General features: G+C 42.4%; 1 protein-coding gene across 2 annotated transcripts in view; it reads left to right on the top strand.

Moving 5' to 3' along the window:
* The first annotated feature begins 540 nt into the window (after window positions 1-540).
* Window positions 541-27,956, top strand: part of KDR (kinase insert domain receptor) — a 41,438-nt gene continuing 14,022 nt past the window's right edge. For both annotated transcript variants that reach the window (XM_048848277.2, XM_048848278.2), the window contains exons 1-20: window positions 541-798; window positions 4,056-4,146; window positions 4,784-4,980; window positions 7,043-7,167; window positions 7,482-7,650; window positions 9,321-9,460; window positions 10,297-10,468; window positions 12,356-12,467; window positions 12,563-12,726; window positions 13,991-14,147; window positions 15,765-15,888; window positions 16,395-16,503; window positions 18,322-18,666; window positions 19,599-19,745; window positions 20,189-20,320; window positions 23,016-23,122; window positions 23,518-23,653; window positions 24,046-24,150; window positions 25,533-25,646; window positions 27,197-27,285. In XM_048848277.2, coding sequence (XP_048704234.1) covers window positions 741-798; window positions 4,056-4,146; window positions 4,784-4,980; window positions 7,043-7,167; window positions 7,482-7,650; window positions 9,321-9,460; window positions 10,297-10,468; window positions 12,356-12,467; window positions 12,563-12,726; window positions 13,991-14,147; window positions 15,765-15,888; window positions 16,395-16,503; window positions 18,322-18,666; window positions 19,599-19,745; window positions 20,189-20,320; window positions 23,016-23,122; window positions 23,518-23,653; window positions 24,046-24,150; window positions 25,533-25,646; window positions 27,197-27,285 — 2,793 coding nt within the window. In that variant the 5' untranslated portion in view covers window positions 541-740. The remainder of the gene's footprint in view (window positions 799-4,055; window positions 4,147-4,783; window positions 4,981-7,042; window positions 7,168-7,481; window positions 7,651-9,320; window positions 9,461-10,296; window positions 10,469-12,355; window positions 12,468-12,562; window positions 12,727-13,990; window positions 14,148-15,764; window positions 15,889-16,394; window positions 16,504-18,321; window positions 18,667-19,598; window positions 19,746-20,188; window positions 20,321-23,015; window positions 23,123-23,517; window positions 23,654-24,045; window positions 24,151-25,532; window positions 25,647-27,196; window positions 27,286-27,956) is intronic.

Raw genomic sequence — 27,956 nt, forward strand, 5'->3', positions numbered from 1 at the left:
GAAATAGTTTCATCTGGCTGGAAATATCACAGTCCTGGTACAGTTAATTAAAACATCAGGGATGTACTAGACACACCAAGGAATTACTGAAATTATACCAGATCCAAGAGCATACATACTGCCATATACAGTCAGTAGTGAAACAGCGGGACACCTGAACCATAAGAATACACATACATCTAACTATACATATATTGGGGCCACCCGCTAAATGTGCTGGATCTCCTTTGTGAAGTTTTTGATTTAAAGAATCTGCAAGATCAGCCAAGTGCTTTAAGAGGCCAGTGCATCACTCCCAGTTTGAAGGCAGAGGAGGTGAGACTGGGAGGTGAGGTCACCCATATAAAAGGCCATCTGAGTGTTACAAGCGGGGAGCGAAGGGCAGGACTGGGGTGCTGCCTTGGGCTTGTCACAAGCGGAAAGGACTGCATGGGACTGAGCGGACACGTGGGCCACAGGTCCCCTGCGGAGGCGGAGCCGGGGAACGGGAGGGGTGGCACCGCAGGAGTCTGACTCCTCCCCCGGCACAAAGTAGAGGCGCTGCGGGCGGGCGGCTGCGATGCTTGGCAAAGCCCCCAGGTCGCACGGAGCGCTCGTTCCCGCACCCAGGGCGCAGCAGAGGCTCGTCCCAGCCGCAGCCCCGCCTGCGGGGCCAGGATTACCGCCCGCCCGCCGCTTGGCGGAGAAGGCAGCAGCCGGAGCCCGTGTGCGGGCGTGGGGACCCCCCTCCCAGAGCTGCGATGGAGCGCAGGGTGGTGTTGGCGCTGCTGCTGTGGCTGGGGACCCGGCCGGCTCCAGGTAAGGGGCGCTGGGCTGCAGCAGCCGGGGCGCACGGGGAGCTCCCGTGGCGGCTCGGGGCACCTCCCCCTGGGGCCAGTGGAGCGCAGATGCTGGGACACGAGGCTGAGCAGCCGCGCCTGGAACTACCTGAGCCCCGGGGCAGCTGCTCTGATGGGGGCAGGGCGAGGGCCATCCCCGGAGCCCCCCAGGGTGCGAAGGGAGGTTTGTCCCTGCCCCCAAAGCGAGCAGGCTGGGACGAGCCATACTCCTTACTGTCCGGACATAGGGGCGGGGGCAGGGGAGAATAAACCCACGGCGAAATCCTGCCCCTCTTGAAGTTAATGGGAGTTTTGCCCTTGACTTCAGTAAGGCAAAGATTTCACCGTGTGTCCATGGACTGTGTTTGCCGGTGGCCTGGGGACGATCCTCAGCTGGGGTGAATTGTGATAGGCAAGTCAAGGAAGCTATCACCATTTACAGCTCCAGGTGAGGATCTGCCCCAGAGCTATTTTTGTTGTTAAAGGTGTTAGCCTTGGCCATGCCCTCCTCCTTCCCCTGAGGTCTCCAGAGGAAGGCTGTTCCTTATCACAGTTTAGGTGCTGCAAAGGCCAGGACATCCTGACTGGTCCCTCCTCGCACCAGAGAGTAGGCAGGTGCACAGGCTGTTGCTTTACAAGGAGAATTTGGAGAGACCACGGAGTCTGATTAGCATGTCCTGCGTGGGAGCCATAATATGACCCCTGAATCTTTTCCAGAAGATACACGAAGGGAGGGACAGTTCTGCCAAACTTTCCCATGCCCAAAGCAAATCTTAATGAAAGGAAAGAAACAAGAGAGAAAAAAAGGAGTTTCCTTCTATCTGCAGAGAGTTAACAATAATCTGTGCAAGACACAATGCAACCTACCCCTGCCTCTACAGCCTCAACAAGGCTAACTCCAGTGGCTGGAAACATCACCTGTTCACTGTACCACTGGATGGGGAATAAGTGATACTAAATCCTTTAAATTCAGCATGATACGTTAGTGCTATTCTCTGTCCTGTTAGTGGAGGTTACAGAAACTGAGAATAAGCCAAGTAAAAACAATCATACTGAGGTTAATATATTAGCAGAAATTGCATCTTAAATATATAGGGATGACTTTAACAGTTATTATAATAATGCCTATGTCTGGAGCAAAAATAAATATTTTGACTATTATAGTATGGATATGAATTTCATATTAGACACTTGGATGTTTAGACAATAAATAATGCTATTTTATTGATCCTAGTGTTTGTACATCATGGGTTTTTAAAATGCATTCATAAGTTATCAATGCATTTTCTTTTGGAATAGCCTCCTTAGAGATATGCATAAGAGCAATTGTATTCAATAGCATAATGTTACACATGGAAGAAAATAATCTAGCCAGAGGTTGGTCACAGTTTGATTGAGGTGGAACATTCTTGACTAAATGGAACTTATCTTTAGCTTAGTTTTTAGGTCTAACTAAGAAACACTTAATGAGGAAAAAAAATCTCAATTGTAGTGCAGACCATATTCTGCTCTTATTTAATTGTACCCAAGTCTCGTTGAAGGCACTGGGAGTTATAGGCATGCAGATGGGAGCAGGATTTGGTCCAGGGATAATTTAATTCTGTTTACTTGATAGTTAGATTAGATAAATCATGATTTGCAATGCCTATGATTGAGAGTAAGCTGTATAGTAGATGTTGATTTGATTTTCCGTCCTAATTCAAGTTTTTACATTAGTGATGGCTTTCTAGAGTAAAGTGCAACAGAAATCAATTATCGGAAACCTACTGCCAATAAAGAATCTCCCTAGGAAGGGTTTGATAAAAATATAATGAAATCCTGACAAAATATTGAAGCCCCTAGCTCTAGGGTGACTTTACTGTCATTGATAACAGCTCTATTACCATTCATCTGAGCTGTCTCTCAATATAATTCACTTGAGTCCTTCCCATACCTGGCATCATGCTGCTTTATAATCATGGACTTGAATGGTATCAGAAGCGTTGAAATGAGGAAAGAAGGGTATAGAAGAAATTCCTGTTTGTAATGAAGAAATAATTCTTGCATTTTAAAACATGTTCCTCTTGTTAGATGGGCCTGTCTGCTAGGTATAGAAACATTTGTTTAATTTTAGCACTGAGAGATTGCACTATTCATAGCTGTTGTGATGGCTGGCAAACGGAAAGGGGCCTAATTCTTTACTGCATTACACTTATGTAACTTCACTAAAGATATTGCACTTACACTGGCATACAACTGGTGTAACACAATGGAGAATCAGACTCAGTATCACATCCTCAGACTTTACAATTACTGTATTAGCTACATTTAGTTATGAAGACTAGTCAGTTTCTTCCAGACAGTTAAAAGATTAATGAGATGTGTCCCGGTATGCTCCTACCATCGCTGTTCATTTTCTTGTGTAAGTTCACTCACTGATTCCTTGTACATACGTATTTGCATCAGTTCTTCTGTTGTACAAGTGCTCCGCGTTGTCTGGCCAAGGTAATGTTTCAGAACTTACTCAGATCTCTGTACTCATCCTTTACTGACGCAGAACTCCCAAAGGGGGTGAGTATAGTAATAAATGCTGAAAACATCTCTGTGTTCTTTGAAAGATTGCGCAGACTGCCTTACTGGACAGTTACGTCAGAACAAATATTGGAAACGATCTTGCAAGCTTTAACTGACATGAGTATTCTCACTGAATGCAATGGAACCAATCACACAAGTAAGGTTTGATAGGAACAGGTTTTCTTAGGGTTTCAGGCAACGAAGGAACCACATTCGAAAATATGACAAAGGAAAATAAGATTGGGTCAGATGACCTTGAGTTTATGATGCAAAATATGCAAAATAACTCTTAGCAGAATTCGTTAATCAGCAGCCTTGGCAAATTTATTATTCAATTTATTATAACACCTTTCCCAAGGGAGTGAGATCATCAGATGAAGGTTCACTTTATTTCAATGTCCCATATCCTCTTGTTAGACCTTGAAGTTGGTAATGCAAAACAACAGGAACTCCACCCGAGCTTTATGAATTGCAGAACTATTCTGCTAGCTCATGACCATCTGCCCATTCTTCCTGTTATGACAGAGCTCTTGAACTTCTGGGATGTGTGGAAAGCAGTAGAACAGCTTAAACATGAAGCAAATAGGTCAACTTAAAAGATGCTATATATACATTTAGACAGTGCTTTTCTGATTGAATCTGTTATGTTTTTGGCACATTAATTTATTGATTTTATTTTTGCAGGCTTGTTTATTTCTCTGGATCAACCAAGTCTTAGCATCCAAAAAGATATCCTAACAATAACTGCAAATGATACTCTAAATATTACTTGCAGGTAAGGGCAACTTTGGCCTGCATTATGACGATGACAATGATTTATTAGTTTAATTTTGATATAGAAGTGGACCCTTCCTTCTACTTCCTCTTTTCTTGTCCCCCTATCCCCTTCTCCACTGCAGGCCTTGGGCTGAGTATTAGAGGGTTACATCATGAGGAGATTAAAGAACAAAACAAAAGCTATTGGCTAATCAGGGGATGTTCTCAAGAGTCTAGTGTGTCAAGTGTGTTAAGTTAGCCCCTGGGTAGCCCTAGCCACTCCCCTCTGTGGGAAAGATGGGGTGCAAGCAGCAGGGATTGGGGAGAGTACTCTGGAACACAGTGGAGTTTGCTGGGGGCAAAGCAGAGACCTTGTCACCTCGATTGCCCCCTTTTTGGAGTCTTTGTGTGGCTTAGATTCATCACCTCTTAATACTCAAATGAAGAAACTTTCTCGTAGCCGTGCGGAATTGAGCATCTCACACTCATTTATCAGATTTCGCATGTTTCTTAATGTTAAATAATTAAGTTTGTCTAATAGCTATTTGTCCTGAAGTTAAAATGGACTATTTGAGAACAAGTAGGACTGAGTTTTCCTGACATGGCAATAGCAAGCCCCATTTGCTCTAATATCTCTCCCTCCTTTGTTTTGCTAGTGGTCAAAGAGCATTGGAGTGGCTGTTGCCTAACAATCAGAGCAGTTCTGAGAAACATGTTGCAGTGACGGACTGCAGGCATGGCCCCTATTGTAAGATGCTCACTCTTACAAAAGTAATAGGGAATGACACTGGGGACTACAAGTGCTTTTACAGAGACACCCAGGCAACTACAAGCATTTATGTCTATGTTCAAGGTAGGTGGTTACAAGATTCATATGCGATTCCTACCTATCAATAAGATTAAAAAGAAACAATGGTGTAACAGGCATTTCAAAAAGCTTTGTTCTGAAGTAATGTTCATTGGATTGCCCACAGAAAAACCTATTTGACAAAGCATAAGCCTCAAGATCAACAGTTGTAAGCTGGAGACTGTCAGCTTAAGAAGAAAGCAGTTACCATCCACTTTTCCCCAAGGTTTTAAGGAAAACAAGAAGATAAATATACATCCATTCTATAGGTGCTAGATACTGCAGTCTCTCCTTTCATTGAACTCCAACTGAAGTTTATGGCCATTCCATGTTAGTAAATAACTGCGGAAATTGTCCCTTAAAGTACTGATAAGTGGTTAAAGTAGATTGAAACAAGAGGGAACGTTCCTCTCATCATAACAGTCAAGGAAGTGGGGGAGATCAGACTTCTTTCATGAGACTTCTAGCATTTCCCATTTGATCAAGCTACAAATTTTACATAGCATAATGGCATCTCATGGTTTTTCAATCCTTCCATTTCCAGCCAAAATGTGGAAACACAATGTGTGTGCAAAAATATATACAAAAAGCCAGCCAAACGTATTTGACTCTCAAAAAACGTATTTGACTCTTTTGGTTTTGAGTGAAGGTGCAGCTCCGTTTGTACTTTACATTATCCTTATTAGTTCTATGCAGGTCATATCACACAGATACATTTGCCTACACCATATAAATTTGTGTGGGTGGAGCAGTAAACAGAACAATGCAGCAGCAGAAACTTAGCATATATTTTAGCTGTGATGGTAGGAACATTTTTCGAAAGTAAACTATGAGATCTTTGATCACAGCTTTTCTTCTCAGTGGCAGCTTTTGGAGATATTTTTCAGGTACAGTACAGATGATCACCTTACGTTGTAAGTGAGGCATTTGCACCACATAAAAGATTACTTCATGCTGAGCTTGGCCTCCTGTCTTTTAGCTTCCAAAGGTTTACGTGCCTGCAGCACTTCCTCCTGTCCTGCTGACCAGGCTGGCTTTACAATTAAAATTGGGACCAATTTCCTGATATTGGAATTCTTGGCCTTGTGAAATTGACATTCTGAATGCAAATTTTTGTGTGGAATTACTACATGTCAATATGCTAGAAAAGAAAATAAATAGAAAAGTCTCTGTTCCCATAATTAATAAAATCTATATGTGCAGCAGTTAGCCTAATTTACTTCCCCAGATCCTAGGCCACACATCAGTCCTGGGATCTGATCTGTTTGCATGGAGAACTACTGTAGACTTCAGTAGGAGTTTCACACATGGGAGGATTACAGGGTATTTTTACATAGCACTCACATTTGTATTATCTAACAGGACAATGTTCAGATCAAGTCTGAAATTTGGTCTACCTTACAGCTGTTGAACTCTGATGGGGAAATCCAGATAGACTTCAAGAACTAAGTTTTCAGAACTCATTCTTTGAGTTGCACCCATTTAGATAGCTGCACACACAGAACGGCATTAGACTAAGCCCCTGACTATTTTCACTGTTGATTATCTGGCATCAATTATCTGTGCACGCTTGCATGCACAGGTTTGTTACTACAATTTATGGTCAGATTTCTGAAAAGTTGGTTGTTAATATATAGGTTTGTTTATAAAGCCATTTATTTATTGTTGAGAATTTTAAAAAGAATAGCTATTATTTTAGGGGTTATGAAGCACTTAGCTACTTATAACTAATATTGGGATCCGTTTCTATAGTCCTTACGCAGGCATAAGTCACCTTGACTTAAATTGGAGTTTTGACTCAGTAAAGATGTCAGGGTCAGGCTCCCTGAATGGTGTTGACACCATTAATGTGTATTTGGGCATGATGGTACTGTAAAAAGAGGAGGAGTTAAACTTAATAGTGATGTCAATTTAATCTACATTCACAAACAAGAAAAGTACAAATGTTTGCCAACTAGAAAAGGACACCATAGATAGGAAACGAAAGAAAAATAAGAGGGAAAAAATAGCATGTTGTGTCCTTTCAAACAAAGAGATTATAACAAATGCAAATCAAATATTCTTTTAGATTACAGATCTCCATTTGTGACTTCAGTTAGTGACCAACTTGATGTTATATACATTACTGGGAACAAAACAGTGGTGATTCCATGTCTTGGATCCATATCAAATCTCAATGTATCACTTTATGCGGTAAGAAAAAAGCCAAATATTTCATTTCTTATCTCTAGAATTAGCAAAATGTCATAAATACAGTGGATTAAAATAAATATCTTAAAAAGAGCTTCTTATCTTTGGAAATTACAAAACTTACAAACAGAATGGGAATGCTACAACTATACTAACAAATTATACTTCTTGTGTAAAGATCAGTTGATTGCAGTGAGAATGTAGCCTGAGTCAGGATGCCAAGTCTGGATCCATAATGTTGTAGTAAATATTAGACTTACAATATGAATTTGTTTAGTTTTGGAATTTTACTGCATGTTTTATTGATCTTTTAACAGAGGTATCCAGAAAAGTTATTTGTTCCTGATGGTAAATCAATCTCATGGGATAATAAAAAAGGCTTCACTATTCCCAGTAACCTGATCAGCTATGCAGGCATGGTCTTCTGCGAAGCTAAAATAGATGATGAAAGTTACCAGTCTGTGATGTACATAGTTGTGGTTGTAGGTAAGCCAAAGATTACTCTCCATGGTCATCGTTTTAGGCAGTGCTATTTTGCTTAGTGTAACATATTGAGCAATTACATTTGATTGGACTGTAGATCAGGAATACTGAAAATGCAATTAACACAAAATGCGTGTTTTAATATGTATTGCTTTGAAAAAAAACACCACCTGAATTTAAAGGGAAAATGTTATTGTGTTCTGTTTTGGGTAGATCACCAACATCTGTGGGGAAGGAGGGATAGTCCAGAGGTTTGAGCATTGGCCTGCTAAACCCAAAGTTGTGTGTTCACTCCTTGAGGGGGCCATTTAGGGATCTGGGGCAAAAATTGGGAATGGTCCTGCTTTAAGCAGGGGGTTGGACTAGGTGACCTCTTGAGGTCCTTTCGAACCCTGATATTCTATGTGCTTGGGATTTTATCTGCCCCGCCTTGATGCTACTTTTTTCAGCCATGCAGGGTTTTATTTTTCCTAAACTCCCTCTCTTTTGTAATGAATGTCAGCATAGAGTGAAGGACCTTGAAAACAGGCACCCCAAAGTATCATTAGCAGCTCAGGGAAGAAGAGAGGGTTCCAGCTTGCTGTGAGGAGAAACAGGGAACCACGTCACACTAGAAATGCAAAACCTGGCCTGCCCCCAAGAAATTCTTGTTTCCCTGCACGCTAATGCCCTGGGCTTACCTGGGATGAATACAGCTCTGACACATTGAAGTTACCTGCTCCTCCAAGGGCAACATGAGGACTCCTCGTAGGCCCCCACCCATGACCTCCTCTTGGACTGTTGAGCACACTCCTACCTCCAGGGTTGGAAGAGGCCAATCCCACACCTCCTGAGCCTCATTGTGACACTGTGGCCTTGGCGAGGTAGGATCAGCACATTCTCATCTAGACTCAGAGATTCCCAAAGAGAGGAAGAGGAAAAATAGGGATAATTCACCACCCCATCTCACCACCCCAGCAGTTTCCCCACAATTCATCATCCTCTGCCTGGTTTTGAGTCATTTGGGATTTTTGGATATGTTTTGCCATATTTTACATTTTTTATTACAGGCTTTATGCCTTGGACAGTTTTGCTAATGTCAAATTGTTGGTGGTAAAGTTCCAAGCACATCACCAGACGCCCACTTTTGGTCTATCATAATATTTGGGGAGTGGGGTTTGTTTCCATGCTGTTGTGAATTTTGTGGTTCACCATTGAGATTCTCCTCTGTGTGCTTTCTAACATTGTAAGGGACCAAGAAACCCTTTCATAAGAGTTGAGGATGCTTAGCAGGTCCCAGGATCTGGTCCAACATCTCTCTCTGAGTCCATCTTAGAAGTATTGATGTCTCACCCTGTCAGCTTCTTTTATCTTACTGTGTCTAACCATAAGGAAGCTTCTGGCAAATGGCCTCACAGTAGCCCGCTCACTCTGCATGTGCTAAAATCTGAAAGTAGACTGTACGTGCCTGAGCCCCATTGTTTGTCAGTACAACTTTTGGACATCCTCACCCTTTTCATCTCCACTTTTTGAATTTGGGTGTATGCCCATCTTCCCAGTGCACTTAAACTTCTGGGATTTCTGCTGTGTGGGTGTAACTCCTAAGGGAGTCAGTAAATGCCATTGGGAAAGCAGCATCCTTACGTCACTCCACAGAATGTTTTTTCAAACTCTGTTCCTTTTGCTTCTTCCAGGATACAGAATTTATGACTTAACTATGAACCCTCATCACCAAATAGAGCTGGCAGCAGGGGAGAAACTGGTTCTAAACTGTACTGTGAGGACGGAGCCGAATGTTGGAATTGATTTCAAATGGGACTACCCTTCTGTTAAGGTAAAACAATCATTTCCTAATACCGTGCCCTAGAGCCCTGAAAGAAGCAACCTCTTGCTAGAAACACAAAAGGATGCGCCTGTGTTTTAGCTTCCATGGTTATTTTAGCTTCCAAAGACACAATAAAAGTTTGGCTTAACCACTTACCCACTCCTCTGTAAATATTAAGAAACCAGCTGATGATATATGCTCTGGTGGGTGGCACCGAGTGGCACAGCTGCAGCCTGCCAGCCCCAGAGCTGCAGCTGCTTCGGAGGCTGGGGGGGGAAGCAGCGTGGCCAGAAGCGGAGAGACTCTGGCCCCGCCTCTTCCCTTCTGGCTCTGCTGGCTGTGCTGCCTCTCTTTGCCCCCTCTCTTGCGGGGAGGGGCTGTGTCCCACCTCTCCCCCTCTCTATACCCGTTCATAAGCCGACTCCCTTCTCTGATACTTCCCTTTTTTACTAAAAAAATTCAGCTTATGAATGAGTATATATGGTATATAGCATGGATTACAGTTCTGGGGGGCCCTGGGCCAGAGCAAGTAGGGGACCCTCTCCATCCCTTCCACCTGCACCCCAACCCTCACTGCTCCTGTAAGGGAGCAGGGTTGGGGCACAGGGGCTTCCCCGCTCTGCCTGGGGAGTGGGATTGAGCTGTGGGGGCTTCTCCCACTCCCCAGAAGGTGTGTCAGGCGGAGCGGGTTGGGGTATAGGGGTGTCCATTTTTCCGGGGCCCCCCAGTTGGCCAGGGCCCTTGGGCATGGACCCCATTGGCCCAGTGACTTATCTGCCACTGGTGTGGAGGGTCGGGGGAAGAGCTGGAATGAACTGCTTCTCAGAGCTTTTACTCTGTTACAGGGAAAACGTGCTTCAGTCAGAGACTTAAAAACATCATCAGGGAATGAGCCGAAGAAGTTCGTAAGCACTCTTACCATAGACCATGTGTCTTTAAATGATAGAGGCCGATACAACTGCACAGCATTCAGTGGCCTTATGACTAAGAAAAACAGCACGTATGTCATTGTCCATGGTATGGAATTCTCTGATTTAATTCTGGATATTTATAGGCGGGGATTGTTGGGATGCAAAATGCATAAGTTGAAAGCAATTAGCTGCACAGTACGTCAATCAAAACGTTTGCCATATAAACACTCTGCTCTGAACTGTCAGCCCCAGTGTTTCCATTGCTTCTAGTTGTTTTCAGTAGCATTGTTATAGCTCAGAGTTTTTCTATTTTCATGTTAAAGGGTTTTCTCTTAGGACCTGATATGTGAGTGTCACTGAAAGCTGTTACGTAGTCTAGAAAAAACTCAGAATGGCTGGCGGTCCCTCTATTTAGTCTCTTCCTATGTGGTACTGTGACGTTGAAACTGTATATTTCAGGTCAGATTCTGCCACTCTTCCTCATACTGAATAGCACCTGACTCCACAGGTAGTTCCACTGAGTCCATTGTGGCTACCTGCAGAGAAAGGTGTTACTTGCATGAGTAAGGGTGACAAAATCCAGCCCTGGGCTTTTTGCATTCCGAAAATTGGATTCAGCTTTACTTTTGGTCATAAGGAAATGACTCAGAGGAAATGACTCTGGCCAAATCCTATCCTTCCTCAGTCCTCAATCAGGCAAAACTCCATTGACTGCAAAAAGCTGAGTTTGTGGAATGAGTGAGAAAGAACTGCAGGATTTGGTCCAATATTAACTCGTGCAGCAGCACGGCTAGTTATGGATGTACTATATGTCTTACACTGGAGCAGTAAGGCTGACTTGAAGTTGTGATTAAGTCTGATTCTCACCTTCAGCATTTTGATTTTTTCAATTCAAACTGACCATAGTCCATTCTTCTGCCAGGACAAGAAACAGTCCTCCTTTCTCTATCACAGCTGTATCAGATATTAAACAGATTCTCTCTTTGATCTTAGCCAAAAGGCCAATCATGCTGTTGGGCTGATTACAGTTTTGCTTTCTGTGGTTGCAGAAAAGTAGTGTAAATCCTTTCAGAGTTGTGGGATTTTTTGGGTTGCAGATAGCTAGCTTCAATCTCTGCCCCATTATGTAACTGTATCATGTGCCGTTTTGAATACTGTTGTGTGCTGAAATGGAAAAATTGAGCCCTTTTTGTCTGATTGTGTAAGTGGAAACCTTGGAGAGGTTTAAATGCGATATTGTGTTACCCAACACATACATTACAGGGCTTAGTTTGCATTGCTTGTTTTGTTCCACGGCAACAGCGGCTAGGGAGGGCAGAGCATTGGGACTGAGAGTTGCTGTGTGGGTCTGAGAGCAGACTCTTGCCTCTATTGCTGTCGAGAGTCCCCTGGTAGCTGAATTATTCCACTTTTCTGTGCAAAGGGTGAAGGAGAAGGCATGGCCTAGGGAGAGGGGCTGCATACCCCTGTGTGGCACACAGGCAGGTTGGGGCTGGAGGATCCACTGCTATGTACGTTGTCCTGTCCTGCCCTTCCCACACAGGAGTGCTCCATTGCTTCACTGCCTCAGAACCCCTCTGAAGCCTTGGGAGGATTCCCTCCTCCCCTTTGCCCTGAAGGATCTCCCTAGTGCTCAACCCCAGTAGTTATGCTGGGCCCTGGGCAGAGGATTTACCTCATGGATTGTAATACTGCAAGAGCCTGTGCTGGTATATGTTTCAGAGTAGCAGCCGTGTTAGTCTGTATTCACAATTTATTTGCGCATAAGCTTTCGTAAGCTACAGCTCACTTCATCGGATGCAAATAAATTGATTAGTCTCTAAGGTGCCACAAGTACTCCTTTTCTTTTTGCCGGTACATGGACCATTTTGTCATTTACATCTGCTGTCTTTCATCTCCAATTAAACACTAAACCAAATGGGAGACAGTTTACATTTCTGGCAATATGGAAAGGAAATGCGTTGTTTCAAGCCCATCAATTAATTTCTTGCAGAAAAACCTTTTATCCTTTTGGACAGAATGGGGTCTGTGGTGGAGACAAGGGTAGGAGACCAAGTCAAAATCCCTGTGAGATTTACAGGCTATCCTCCACCAGAAGCAAAATGGTAAGAGTCAGAATATGATGCCTTTAAAACAGATTGTGGCATTATATGTCAAGCTGACTCGCTGAAGTATTCAAGTTACCATGTATTTTCTTTAGGTATAAAAATGGAAAAGCCATCAGCACAAATCATACCATTAAACTTGGTTACACATTAACAATTACTGAGGCAAGTGAAAAGGATGCTGGGAATTATACCATTGTACTTACAAACCCCATTAACAAGGAGCAACAGAGACACACATTTGACCTGGTTGTGAATGGTAAGTGAGGTATAAACAGTGCCTTTTCCTTTTTTGGTGTATATGTGTGTGTATAGAGTACTAACCCTTCCTGAATTAAAATTCCCTGACAGAAAGAGCTGTTAGGCGTCCTGTCTCTTAGAGCCCTATGTTTCCCTTGATCTGTGTACTATCCAGATTTAAATTGGCAAAAAAATACTAAGGAGGTGATACAAAACCACCAAGTAAGGGCATGCAGAAAAGAAGTTCCACCTCAAACCTTGCCCAGATGTTGCTTCAACAGGATAGGGATAGCTCAGTGATTTGAGCATTGGCCTGCTAAACCCAGGGTTGTGAGCTCAATCCTCGAGGGGGCCATTTAGGGATCTGGGGCAAAAATTGGGGATTGGTCCTGCTTTGAGCAGTGGGTTGGACTAGATGACCTCTTGAGGTGCCTTCCAACCCTGATATTCTATGATTCACTGAATCTGTCTCCAGCTGGATCCTCATGCTGTGTTTTACAATTCAGGAGGTTTCAGGTTTTCCTTGTTATTGGATAAAAGGATTTTTGTTTTTTATTTTCTGTGTATTCTTTCTTTGCCTCTGTGTCTTGCTCTTTTCCTGTCCTCTGTGCTCTCTCCTGCTGCTTTTGTATCATGAGTCTTCCCCGTCATCCTCATCTGCCTCGCCCATCCTTCCTGCTACTGTCAGCTCTGTTCTGGCCTCCCCTTCCTGCCCCCCACCACCATTCCCCTCTCCCCGGCACCCCTCCTCCACACTGCTCCGCAGGAAACATACTTGTCTAGATGCTTCCAAAATAGTAGGTCTTCAAAAGAGCAGCTCTTGTAAGTACAGTGGGGTTGAGATGGGGGCACAGTGGGAAATGGAGGCCAGACACCTAATGCTGGAAGTAATATAAATTTCTTGGCTGGGGTGGTGATGGAAGGGAAGGGCTGTCTGAAGGGTAATTTGTAAGGGGTAGCTGTAAGTAAGCAACGGAAGGATTGCTTAACATTCGGCTTGTATTGAAGCTACTCTGGTGCACTTCTTCCTTGATTCTTTTGCTCCCTGCTGAGGTCAGTGGGAGTTGTGGGCCCTCAGCACCGTGCGGGAGGCTCTCAGAATCACACAGGCTCAGACCCTGGAAGGCATATGGGAGTCATGGTGAGAGAGAAGCCCCTGTGAAAGAGACTTTGTACGTTTCAGAACAAACTGTGTTCTTGTTAACAAGAGACAATGGCACAAGGCAAAGACTGTCGCTCCTTTATCATGGTCTGTGCATGTAACATGCTGGTTTTTCCTACAGTTCCACCTCAGATTGGGGAGAATGCTTTGTTGGCTCCTGTTGATTCCTACAAGTATGCGACTACTCAAGTCCTAACCTGCACAGTCTATGCCATTCCGGCCCCAGTCAATATCCAGTGGTACTGGCAGTTAGAGGAACAGTGTACTTTCCGCCCTAAGTAAGTAAAACATGATTTGCCAGTTAATCTGCACCACTTCATTTCTGTAACTATTCACAGATTTTTTTAAAGTGGTATAGGCTCTTTTCAAAAAATAAAAATGCACAAAATCAAACACTAAGCAGCCAACCCGTTGGGTAGCACTTTGATAGTGCAAAAGGGTTATAAATCCAATTTAACTTGGAGATTCCTCAATGTAAGGGGACTCCCTGGGTGGTGTCGAGTCAGGTTAGTGGCTTTATATCACCCCTCTTGCAGCCCTGCATAGATGGTGTGATCAAGGGAAAGGAAGAATGGCTGGAGCCATTTCAGTGCTTTGATTATCTCCCCTGCTCCCGCTGCACTGAAACAGCCCCTTTGGGCCATTGGCAGCTGGACATGGGTTAGAGCAGCTCTAAAGCTGCTCTAACTTCTGCTCTAACATCTCTGGGATTGGCGAGCCACAGATGAGGTGTAAAGCCACCTTTCCTTGCACTGATGCAGCTCAACCAGACTGGCGAATGAGTGGCATTTTTTACCCTGATTTTTGTCAGGTGTAAATGACTAAATGAGGTGTCAGGCACTTGAGAACCACACTCAGTAACTGTTGTTGCTGGACAGTGTTTGCAGACAAAATTCCCATTTTCCTTCCATTTAAGTCAAGCTTCTACTTATTACAGCAAATAGGCCCAAACTGCCCTCAGGTTGTCAAAAATAGTCAAAATGAGCTGATGTAGAGACTGCCAGACTTGGGGTCTGGTGGTCTGTTGCACGGAGTGAATTCTACAGGCCAGGGCTACCCACTGGTGAAACTCTACCACTGTTGTTTCTTGTGTTTGATGCTTTTTTGGCTGGCATCTTGCCTCCTTGCTGGATTCCAAACAAGTCTGTGGGCCCCATCAGTCAAACCTTGTTGGGCAGCAGCAAGTACAAAAACACAATACAACACACAGGAAATTTGCTGCTTACCCGACTTGCAGTTCTTTGTGTTTTTTCTTACACCAATCAGCTGCTGAATACGATGCTGCTTGTTATCTATGTAAAAGTGTATCTCAAAGGAACTACACTGATTGATGGTAGCCAATGATAGAGAGAGCTCCTGACCAAGATACATGCAGCTTCCCTTATCTGGGCTGAGCACAAGGCCAGACTTCCTTTAAAAAAAAAAAAAAAAAGCATTCTGCTTTCCTGTTGTTTATAAAATGACTTCCACTAGCTTCTTTTGGTGCCTGGTCACTTCCTACACAAGGGCCACTGTCTAAAGAAATTCTTTTAAGGAGTCCAGTGATTTCTATGTCTCTCTGTCTTCTTCTGAATGAAATCAACTTGAATTGTCAATTTATGACTGGAGGTTTGTTCCCAAAATAGCTGCTTCCCTCCACATATCCTGATTGGGCTGACCTACGCAGATTAATTAGGCTATTTACCTCTAGGCCTGGGAATTCCTATTTTTATGAAGGACAAAGGTCTTGGAAAGCTGTAGAGTACAATTACATAGAAAAGTTTTCAGGAACATTCCCCAGTTTTATAAGATGGCCATTGTTCCATCTCTGATATTTTTTCTAAACTGAACAAAAATGGTCTCTTGAAGGTCGAGATTTTCCTTACCTAAAATGTATCTCTCTGTCTATCTCTCAGTCAAGTTGGTTTGGGAATCAATCCTTATGCATGTAAGAAATGGAAAGACATCACAGACAGAAAGGGCGGAAATCGGATTGAAAGAATTAAAAATCAGTTTGTTGCTATTGCTGGGAAAATGAAGGTGAGCTAATGTTCGTTTGTCTTAGTTAGGAATGGCCAGCTTTGAGAGTTCTGTTCAGCATTTCATATATTTGTGAACTTTATATCAACTGTGTTTAACTGTAACAGAGAAAGGCCTGGAGATTAAGCAGCAGAAAAATCTGGGAACATATTGCTAATTTTAGTATAACACAGTTTAAAAATACATATATAGAAATCTACATATAGATGGTTGTTAAAAGGAGGGAGGGGAAAAAATTGTTCTCCTTAACCTCTGAGGATAGGACAAAAAGCAATGAGCTTAAATTGCAGCAAGGGAGGTTTAGGTTGGACATTAGGAAAAACTTTAATATCACATAAACCTCCAGTATGACCTGGGTACCAGAAACACCATTGATTTGTATTGTGAAGGAATGTACAGTTGTATGGATAGCTACATGGCAATGCACCCAGCTCTTTTATGGTTTGACTCATTTAAGCCCTTTGGCACTAATGTGGTATGAAATTGCTTGGTTTGTTCTCTTGTAGACCGTAAGCACCCTTGTGATTCAAGCAGCAAATGTGTCAGCTTTATACAGATGCGTGGCTACTAACAAAGCTGGAGTGGGTGAGAGGGTTATCTCCTTTCATGTTACCAGTAAGTATAGCTTGTTGATTGCATAGCTGCGTTAAATTAGTCTCATTCCCCCTGCTTCATTGGTGATATCAGCTTCAACACATCATTTGTCTGATTCAAACCCCTCATGATGACCCATCTCTGTTGTGATGCCTACGAAATATGGTCCTTACTCAACATTGAAATAAATATCTAACTTTAAGCATGACAAGGTGGGTGAGGTAATATCTTTTATTGGCTCAACTTCTGTTGGTAAGAGAGACAAGCTTGCTCAACTTCTGTTGGTAAGAGAGACAAGCTTTCGAGTTTACACAGAGCTCAAAAGCATGTCTCTTTCACCAACAGAAGTTGATCCAATAAAATATATTACCTCACCGAACTCATCTCTCTAATATCCTGGGACCAATATGGCTACAACAACACTGCAAATAATTGTAAGTATGTGAGCAGTTCCATTAAAGTCAATGGAGTTACAGTAGCATGAAACTGGTATAAAGTGAGATCCAAATCAGGATCTTTGATTGCAATGTTGGTTAGGCATTTACAGCTATAAAGACCTATAAACAAGAGAAAAATTAAATAGTGTTATGAAATGAACAGAATCCATACTGTCCGTTGCACACATACAAAATGGGAAATGACTGCCTAGGAAGGAGTGCTGCGGAAAGGGATCTGGGGGTCATAGTGGATCACAAGCTAAATATGAGTCAACAGTGTAACACTGTTGCAAAAAAAGCGAACATCATTCTGGGATGTATTAGCAGGAGTATTGTAAGCAAGACACGAGAAGTAATTCTTCCTCTCTACTCCACGCTGACTAGGCCTCAACTGGAGTACTGTGTCCAATTCTAGGTGTCACATTTCAGGAAAGATGTGGTCAAATTGGAGAAAGTCCAGAAAAGAGAAACAAAAATGATTAAAGGTCTAGAAAACATGACCTATGAGGGAAGATTGAAAAAATTGGGTTTGTGTAGTCTGGTAAAGAGACAACTGAGAGGGGACATGATAACAGTTTTCAAGTACATAAAAGGTTGTTACAGGGAGGACGGAGAAAAATTGTTCTTCTTAACCCCTGAGGATAAGACAAGAAGCAACGGGCTTAAATTGCAGCAAGGGAGGTTTAGGTTGGACATTAGGAAAAACTTCCTAACTGTCAGAATGGTTAAGCACTGGAGTAAGTTGCCTAGGGAGGTTGTGGAATCTCCATCATTGGGGATTTTTAAGAGCAGGTTGGACAAACACCTGTCAGGGGTGGTCTAGATAATACTTAGTCCTGCCTTGAGTTCCGGGGACTGGACTAGATGACCTCTCAAGGTCCCTTCCAGTTCTATGATTCTATAAAAACTAAGATCAAAATTTTCAAAATTGGGTGACTTCTATGAGAGCATCTAGCTTCTCAGGACCTTGGAAAATCAGACGACATATTTATGTGCCTAAATATGGATTTAAGAACCTAGCTTTAGGCATTCATTTTTGAAAATCTTGGTCTAAATGATATTTTTAATCCAGTGACAAAAATTGACAGTTAATGCTGAGGATAGTGCAAGGTTGCATAGGATAATTCTATTAATTACATAGACCTTCCTTGGACTTTGCTTGTGTGTGATTTTTGTTTGTTTGTTTGTTAACATGAATGATGGGCCTGATTCTCTAGTGCCTTGTGAAGTCATTTATGCCTGGGCAAAGTGAGTGTAAAACAAGGTGCAAAGAACTGGAGAGTCAAGCCCAATAAGTCTGTGAATACAGATTTTCAAAATGGCTTTTTCTAATCAATATAAAGGAAAAGAACTTTATAAATATAACAAATGCATTATTTAATGAGCTTTTTTTAATTTGCAGGGGGTCTTGAAATTAACCTTCAACCTAGAAACCAACCCACCGAAAAGGATAACATGTCCTTGCAGTGCACTGCGGACAAATTCACCTTTGAAAACCTGACCTGGTATAAACTGAGTCCTCGCACCTCGCCGAGGCCCCTTGGGGGGTTGCCAATGCCTGTGTGCAAGAACCCGGATGACCTTTTGAAGCTGAATGCCACAGTTTCTAATAGCAATGGTGAAAATGTTACCTTAGAGCTCATCCTCCGTAACATTTCTCTTCGAGATCGAGGGGATTACGTTTGCATAGCTCAGGACAAAAAGACTAAAACGCAACACTGTCTTGTCAAGCACCTCACTGTTCAAGGTATGAACCCACTTACATATACCAAAGTAGATGGTTATATGCACAGGCTGTGTATAGCCAGAAACGAAGATACTGCAGTTGTAGAAATCCTCAAGTGCTGTAGGACCTAGTGCGTTACCAATTTAAAGGTGTGCTCACTTGTAGAAGGGATTTAAGCAGTTGCTAATAATGAGACTGCCTTTAACGTGTCAAGTGCATGAGGTCAAGTCCAGGCAGAAGGTATCTGCTGTGCTGATGAACTCGCCAGGCACACTTAGTATTCCGTTATTATGGAACAGCAATGGAAGGGTGGAAAAGCAGGGAATTGTGCTGTGCAAGCAAATGAAGTCTCTTTATTGATGCGCACAAACAGTGGCACAAATTGATAACTGTGTGGTTTTGCCTTGCAAAACACCGACATCTATGATCTGTTTATACTTGTGACTTAAGGTGTGACTGAACCTTTGGGTTTGCAACTGTGGTCATGCTTTAAAATTGTTATAAAAGCGAGGCGGCATTTCAGCAAAAACAATGCCGGTGGCTGGCTTTGGATGCATAGAGGTCTTGCAGTCCTGGCTTGGCAACTTAGGCCTTGATACAGGAAAGTACTTAAACACATGCTTATGGGCAGTCCTGAATACAGATGCTTTCCTGAATCTGAGCCTCAAGCACCATCAATATCACCCTTCTTGTAGTGGGATTGGAGATGGAGACCAGACTCATGTAAAAGACAAAGGACTTCTCCTTATAATGTTTTCTTAGTTATTGTCCTTGTCTTGTGTATCAGGGAAGATTAAATACGATCTCTCCATGAACACCATGATTGGTGCCACTGCAGTAAGGCCATGGGACTACATTAGTGACTCAAACTTGTAAAGTAGCAGCGAGTGCTAAGGCATCACAAAAATGATTGTACTTGGAAACTCTCAATAACTTTATTTTCATGCAAACAGAGCCTGTGGCCCCCACATTGGTAGAGAGCCTTGAGAATCAAACAGCAAACCTTGGTGAAACCATAGAAGTATCATGCCCAGCAAATGGAATTCCTCCTCCACACATCACATGGTTTAAAAGCAATGAAACCCTTGTTGAAGATTCAGGTGAGGAACTGCTCCTTCAGTATGACTTATTTCACCTGTCGTGTGTTTTACACAGGACTCCCCATTGATTTTAATGCAGAGTTCAAGTGCGGAGTGGGGGCAGAATGTGGCCCTGTTTATTTTATACACTGTGTGAGGGTTTCAGAGTAGCAGCCGTGTTAGTCTGTATTCACAAAAAGAAAAGGAGTACTTGTGGCACCTTAGAGACTAACCAATTTATTTGAGCATAAGCTTTCGTGAGCTACAGCATCCGATGAAGTGAGCTGTAGGTCACGAAAGCTTATGCTCAAATAAATTGGTTAGTCTCTAAGGTGCCACAAGTCCTCCTTTTCTTTGTGTGAGGGTTGTGTATGCAAAAAAAAAAAAAAATTGCAACTATTGAATTCTTAACAACAGCCAAAGCCAACGCAAATAGCAGTATTAAGAAAAAATCCTTTTTTCAGGTATTGTTTTGAAAGATGGGAACAGAACTCTAACCATACGCAGGGTAAGGAAAGAAGATGGAGGTCTCTACACCTGCCTTGCCTGCAATGTCCTCGGATGCAAAAAAGCTGTAACTTTCTTTGCAGTAGAAGGTCAGTACAGATTTGCTTCTCTTATTTATTTGTGCTTGAAATGATAACTGCTAAAAAGGAAGCCTATGCATCATGTCTTGGTCACAGTTTTGAAAACGTACTAGCAGTGCCTTTGCTGAAAGTTTCCTTATGCCAAAGTGGATCAGATTTATTTATTGATAAGGCTCCTAATCAAGCTTGAAGTGGGTGAGGGCACACCGCGCTGGCAACCCAGTGATTTTGGTTTTTGAGGCAGATATCTTGGTCTCCAGAATCACAGCTTTCATTATGAAATCACAGCTGGCCATTATGGTGGCAGAAAAAAACTTGAAAACATAGAGTGAGTGCAAATCAATACAATAATACCTGCATCTGAGTCTGCAGAGAGCCTGGCACACCTCAGTGGGTATTAATGAGGATACTTAACAATGCTGATAACAATGCTCAACAATCACTGCTGTCAAGACATCTAAGAAAGGGGAGGAAAGGAGGAAGGATTACGCACAATCTCCCATTTTGGTGGCATGAGTGGATGGCACTTGCTGGTACCCTCTCACATCCCCTCCCTCATGGGTGACCAGATGTCCCGATTTTATAGGGACAGTCCCGATATTTGGGGCTTTTTCTTATATAGGTGCCATATTTTACTCCCATCCCGATTTTTCACACTTACTATCTGGTCACTCTACCTCCCCCTACCTGTCCTGTGGAGATAAAAGGCCAGAAGGAAAGAGAATAGCTTTGAGGGCCTCCAAGCCTCACCAATGGGATTTCAATGTATAGAGTTCAGAGGCCATCCAAGTTTCACATCCATCCAGCATTCACTACTTTGATGGTGGGTATGTGGCCAGGCAGCTTCCTCCCTGACTCTAGTGGCTGCTGCTCCTCCCTCTACCAGAGGTTGTCTGCAGACTCATTGTAGCGGTTACACTTGGGTCATGTTTTCAAACTCATCTATGCAACCATTAGGGCTGAAAACACCCATGAGGCAAGCATGTGGAGGGAGCTTGGGAGAGAACCACTGTTTCTCTCCTCCCCAGTCTAGAACCCTGGTTCATAATCTTTGGCTCAGCAAAGCCCTTAATCATGTGCTTACCTTTAGGCATTTACATAAGTTGCAATGAAGTCAACGGGACATAACCATATGCTTAAAGTTACGTACATGTTTACATGCTTTGCCAAATAGGTATGGACTAAAATGTGCTTAAAACGTAAGCATGCATGTGAGTTCTTTGCTGAATCAGGGCCTAACTGTTGGGCTTAGTGCCTAGATTGAAGCTACTTCTCATGGTAAGCACTACACTCTGGCAGTTAGTGTTTGTTCCATTACCATCAGGCCAAATCTGACTACATGGTGTGAAAATTAAACCCTAACAAGTGGTCAAACTATTTTGCGACAAAACCAAACTGCTCTTCGCCTTCCACCAACAGTAAGGACGCTGCCAATTAAAAGCATTGATCAGGAGCTCCTTGCTTTTGTTATTAGTATGTTACCTTTATATGTTTAAGAAAATAGTCACTAAATACTTCAGGAATCTCTGTCTCATAAATCAGGGCGATCAGCCACTCTGTTATCCTGAGCTAGTGAAAGTTATCGCCTGTTGTTTTTGAGTTCTCATTAGGTTATGGAGTTGATCTATTTGGGCAACATATTTTTGTTGGGTGCAAATTATCTGTAAATAACCCTAATGTAAATACTTGCTCTCAGCTGGTCCAATAAATGTGATTGTTCAGGGTATGATCAGGCAAGTCTGTGAAAACTGGAAACACATTTATGACATTGTTTCATGTGAAGAAAGTCATGATGCTGCTCATCATGGGCCACATAATGGAAAAACCCCAGTGTGCTATTGTGTGGGAGAACCTATATGATGCCAGGGCTGAAATGTACAGGAACGCACTTTGAGAAATGGGGGTGGGACAGAAAGTAATTCCTCTGATGCTTGTTATCAAATGTTCAAGTGGTACCATGCTTAAACCTGGAATAAGGATTCTGATTCATGGATATATTGTCTCAGGACCACAAGAATGGCAAACAGTCCATATTTTCATATCCCAGTTTAAGAAGTTAAAGAAATGATAGAGATGTTGTTTCATAATACAGAGGATCATTCTTGCAACATCTTATTTCCTACATAGCATAATCACTTTTTTCTGTGCATGAAAAAAACTTATTCATTTTTGGGTGCTCAACATCCATCTAGCTTTTGTGTTTTCAAAAATAGCAATTTTCTTTAAAATCTAAGATTTCACCTTTTATTTCTTAATTGCTAAGGGCCAAACGCTTCCCTCGATTATGCACATTCAGCCTCACCAAAACAAGGCTGTCTTCAACCATGCAAGGGTGTAACTAAGGGCAAAATTTGGCCATAAGAGTCTGACTAATCCTTGCTGCCATTTCATTGTGCACTAATTTGTAGGAATCAGAAAGCTTATGAGAAAACAATGCATCAAATCCTGTGCTGACCTATCTCATGCAAAATTCCATTCCTCATTGTCTTGAGTGGGGTTTCACAATGTGTAATTCAGTGTGGAACTTGGCCCAATATTCCAACCTATAAGAAACAAGCGTTGCCTTAGTTGGCTTGCTACATGTGGCACTTTTAAAATGAACCTTTGGAACAAGGAACTCTATGCAGTCCTTTAACTGATGACCTAAACCAATAAGCTTTCAGCTATCAATGCTTTCAGCTATCATTCATTTGTTTCTCCCCAGGCGCCGAAGAGAAAATGAACCTGGAGCTCATTATCCTGGTTGGGACTGCAGTGATTGCCATGTTCTTCTGGTTGCTTCTTGTAATCATTCTCCGGACCGTTAAACGGGTAACGAAACCATTCTTTTACTGTCCCACCAGCATTGGTCTTGCATGACAAATGAAAACTGACTACGGCTCTTTTGTGTTGTTCCTTTCCATTGTTCTTAAACCAACAGGCGCATTATTTCTCTCAGTACCATAACATTCCTGCCTGGAATTGAGGGCGCAGAAATTTGGTTTTAATTGACCAGGCATTCGGAGGAAAAAATGCTTGAACTGCTTTTGATTATTAAAAGTGCAAGGATCTGTGTTCATATTCATAATGATGTAGTTGGAGGAAACTACGGACTTGCATTTCTGTGAAATTTTAAAACCCAGAGGAGGGAGAAGTTAGTACATGTGACTGCCTCATTCCAGCCAGCACGTACCATTTTTGTGACTAGAACTGATATTGTTTTCCAGGCCAGTGGAGGGGAACTAAAGACTGGCTACTTGTCAATCATCATGGATCCTGATGAAGTCCCTATGGATGAGCAGTGTGAACGTCTCCCCTATGATGCCAGCAAGTGGGAGTTTCCCAGAGACAGGCTAAAACTAGGTGTGCTTTCACTATTTTGGATGGGGGCTGAGGAAAGAATACACTGCACAGGGAGCCTGTGGAGGAATTCTGGCTGGCACACACAGAATTGCCCCTGGAACTACATCACACTCTGATAGGATGCAGTGGGTGTTCCCTTTGTGATGGCTCAGTCCTTTGGGCCAGTGCAGGAGATGGCTGGACCATGGCTTCTCCTAACCGCATCCTGAAGGAAAAGCTAGCTTGGTCTAGTTATTGTGTTTCCTGACCCCACTTTCACACCTATATAGGCGCAGCCCACCGTGTGCCAAACCATCATTTCCAACATGGGGGTTGATTTGGTTAATGATTGGCCTAGCTTTTGTCCACTGCTTTGACAATAAGTCTAAATCTGTTCATCTTCTCATTACCAGGTAAACCCCTTGGGCGTGGAGCATTTGGCCAAGTCATAGAAGCAGATGCATTTGGAATTGACAAAACTGCTACCTGCAAAACTGTTGCAGTAAAAATGCTGAAAGGTAAAAATGAAGACTAAAAGCATCCTAAAAAGACATCATGTCCTAGGAGGGTTTAGTTAACAATTGCTGTGAGAATAATGTAACTTATGTCTAACTGTAAGGAGGTTGCTCGTTAGAGCTTCTTTACTATCACTTTATAGATCTACTCAGGTGCAGAAGTTAAATTTGCTCCTACAAGTAATCCTACACAAGTGTTTACACTTGTGTAGGATTACTTACACTGCAGTGTTTACCTCCATACTGTACCTACAGTGTGAGCTTTCTTTCAAACCCTAAACAATGACTTAGCTGTTATCTGGGGCGGAGAAACTATTCAGCTAGCTTACTCCTTGGCTGATTTTAAAGAGCTCTTCAATATTATTGTCAGTGATGTGGATGTTTTGACATTAAATACAAAGCTGAGCTCCCAGAATCATTCCTCCTTCCCAGGACTCTGGAACCCAGAGAAGCCATTCCAGGTTTCACACTGAGACCAGTGAATAATGGGAGAGGACTTTGGGAGTTTTGTCAGTGCTGCGTGAGTAGTCACACAATACAGGCACTGCAAATAAAGCTAATTGTTTGTGTGCCATGCTGTCAAGTCTCCTGGTATAAGGACATAACATTAATGAGATAGGTCCCCCAGCAAATTAAGAGAGGACCCCACCCACCTACGTAAGTTCCTGGCGTTCACCAAATCTGCCGAATGCTGCTCTGTGCCCCTCCCACTAATATATTGGCTGCTGCTGCCTCCTCTGCATGTTCAAAATGCTGGCAAATCATCCAGTGGCTGTTCTCATTGATTGGGTGAGAGGCTGTGCAGCCCCTTACCCTGCCCCGCCTCCTCCCTTTCACGGGCCAACCTAGTGCCACAGGACAAGTGGTAGTCCCTGGCACTCAGACACCAATGGGGTAATGGTTATACCTCTGGTAACTGAAAACTCAACAGACTCTGCTTAAAATGTTGCATAGAGCAAGGAAGATTCCATGCACTAATACACTGATTGTCTCTCCAGTCTGACATTTTACCTTTTAGGGTGACCAGATGTCCCGATTTTTTAGGGACAGTCCCGATTTTTGGGTCTTTTCCTTATATAGGCTCCTATTACTCTCCACCCTCATCCCGATTTTTCACACTTGTTGTCTGGTCACCCTGTTACCTTTTGGCAGCATTCGGGAACTGTTCCAAAATAAAGCAAAACCAACCTGTAACTCTACAGCTCACGAGGGCCAGAGCATAGTTAGGAGGAATGTATGTTTTGACCCTCACATGAGAACCATAGCCTAGGTTAACCTACAAGACCATTTACTCAATATGCCAAAATACTAATGGATGTGGCTAGCAAAGGGAAAACCCTTTATTTCTGTTATGCTGATCAGTTGTATAATTTTTATCCTTACAGAGGGTGCTACACACAGTGAACACCGAGCACTTATGTCAGAGCTCAAAATCCTCATTCATATTGGTCATCATCTAAATGTTGTCAATTTACTTGGTGCCTGCACAAAGCCAGGAGGTGAGTGACCGACTGAGAGTCCTCAGTGCTCTCTGGGTATAGGATGTCTCTTCTGTGGTTGGGGGCACTATCTCAAATTCAGTAAGACCATTTCTGATTAGTGGAGAATTGAGTTTCCATCATTAGCAAGACCCTGATTTTCCAGTATAGTTATTCCAGGGCTGTTCATTATAAGAGTCAGCATGATCCAGTGGTTAGATCAGGGGATGGAAAGGCTGGAGTTCAATCTGTCAGCTCTGTCGTTGATGTGCTGTGTCACCTTGGGGAAGTCACTTTACCTTTTGTACCTCAGTTCAGCTCCCCCATCTGTAAAATGGGGTAATAATGCTTGCATATCGTTAGCAAAGCCTTTTCGATCCTTGGATAAAAGGCATGCTACGTGCAGATACAATATTATTTTTCTTTATGCTATGGACCGTTCATATTCCTCACACGAAAAACTCAAATGCTATGAAGCTGTCCAAAGGAGGAGTAAACATAGTTTATAATTAGAGATAGGCCAGAAACAGAATTCTGAAAGCAAACACATTTGTTGGTTTGGGATCAGAATCTAGATCCAAAAATGCCACAGGTAGCCCCTATGTCTCTATTGGACTAAAGCAAAACCACAAATTGTACCACTCTTCTCAGCTCGGGGATAAAAGGTGATTATGAGTCTGGATCCTAATTTGGATGGTTAAATCTATTTTACTTACAGTTGTAACAGTTTTGGTGTAACAAGGCCAGCATCGTTCACTAGTTTGGAAGATATTTAGAACAAGTAACTTTGTAATAACTTGCCAAAGAAGCTGACTCAGTCGTAATTTTAATATTAATACAGTTAGGCTAAGAATTTCCTTCACGCAGTTCCATAACTATAGTACATTACTGGGAAGAAGAAGAATCCCATAAATCTTTCTAAAGGTAGACATAGGGGCCAATTATTACTTGTAGATGCCAAAATAAGAAGCCTATATTCAATACTTGGATTTTAGATCAGCATTTCCAAATGTCAAATGTCCAAGTAACCCAATTTGAGCATCGGCGTACAACATTTGGGCAGCTCATTAAGGTACCTGTGTTTGCAAATTGGGCTTTAAGGACCAAATATTTTAAAACATGGAGACTCAGCTCCATGCACAAAGATGCATGAACAGTTATGAGTACATGAAAGTAGTTTACTGCAATTGGGTGGTTAATTGCATGACTGTGCATGCAAGTATCAGTGTATATGGATATTTGCATGCACAGTGAGCCAATTTGCATGTATTGTCATAGCTGCTTGCACGTGTAAATGTAAGCACACAATTCATACACATTTTCACATGCAAAATGAGGCCTCTGCTTTTTGAAAAATTTGGCGTGAAATGTTATTTCCCCCATCCCACATGTTAATCAGAAAAAGTGTCACTTTCCTTCTTTGAACAGAGTTTTGCTGTCTATATTGTGGATATTTTCTTTAAAATTATTTGGAAAGATGGTGGAATGATTTTTAGAAGAATACATATTTTTAGCTGGGCTGAACTGGGAAATAAATAGCTTTCTAATTAATTGGTTTATGTTTTATGCAGGCCCACTTATGGTGATTGTGGAATACTGCAAGTTTGGAAACTTGTCAACTTACTTAAGGAGCAAGAGAAATGAATTTGTGCCATACAAGGTACAGTCTGCTGTCATCGTCAAAATTAAAAATAGAGGCTAAGGAGTGATGAAACTTTATTTTTAAAACTCTTTTTATATTCTAAGTGGAAAGCTTGAGGATTATTGGGGATGTATCTTTGTATTAATATTAATTATGATAATCTTTAGCATTTACCATAGAAATTCAATATAGAAAAGGCATTACAGGTCGTCTAGTCAATCCCCATGCCCATACAATATAGTTAGTTTCTTATTCTAAGCTTTAAATGTGCAAAGAGGAGGCATCTACCATTTTTCTTGGCAGACTATTCTACAGTCTGCTGTATCTGCCAGGGAATTTTTCCTGATTATCAGCCCAATTTTTTTCCTTAATTTCAGCTCATTACTCTTAGTCAAACTAGCTTGTACCACCTTAAATCACTTCACTCCCTGCTTGTGTTTATACCCTTCTGTAAACTGCTATCACGTCCCCCTTGTTCATTGTTTAGCCAGGCTATCCATATAGAGCGCTTTTAATCTTTCCTCGTAAATCAATTTCTCCAGCCAATTTATCGTTTCATCTTCAAAGCTTTCTCCAAAGATCTAACTAATCCTCCCTGCGCCTTTTTGAGATCCCTGTTTTAAGGATGGGAAAATGGAGCAGAGAAATGAAGGCCAGTGTCTAAATCTGGACCCCTCTGTCAGTGGCCT

The sequence above is a fragment of the Caretta caretta genome, chromosome 4 (genome assembly GCF_965140235.1).
Source record: "Caretta caretta isolate rCarCar2 chromosome 4, rCarCar1.hap1, whole genome shotgun sequence".
Classification (NCBI taxonomy): Eukaryota; Metazoa; Chordata; order Testudines; family Cheloniidae; genus Caretta; species Caretta caretta.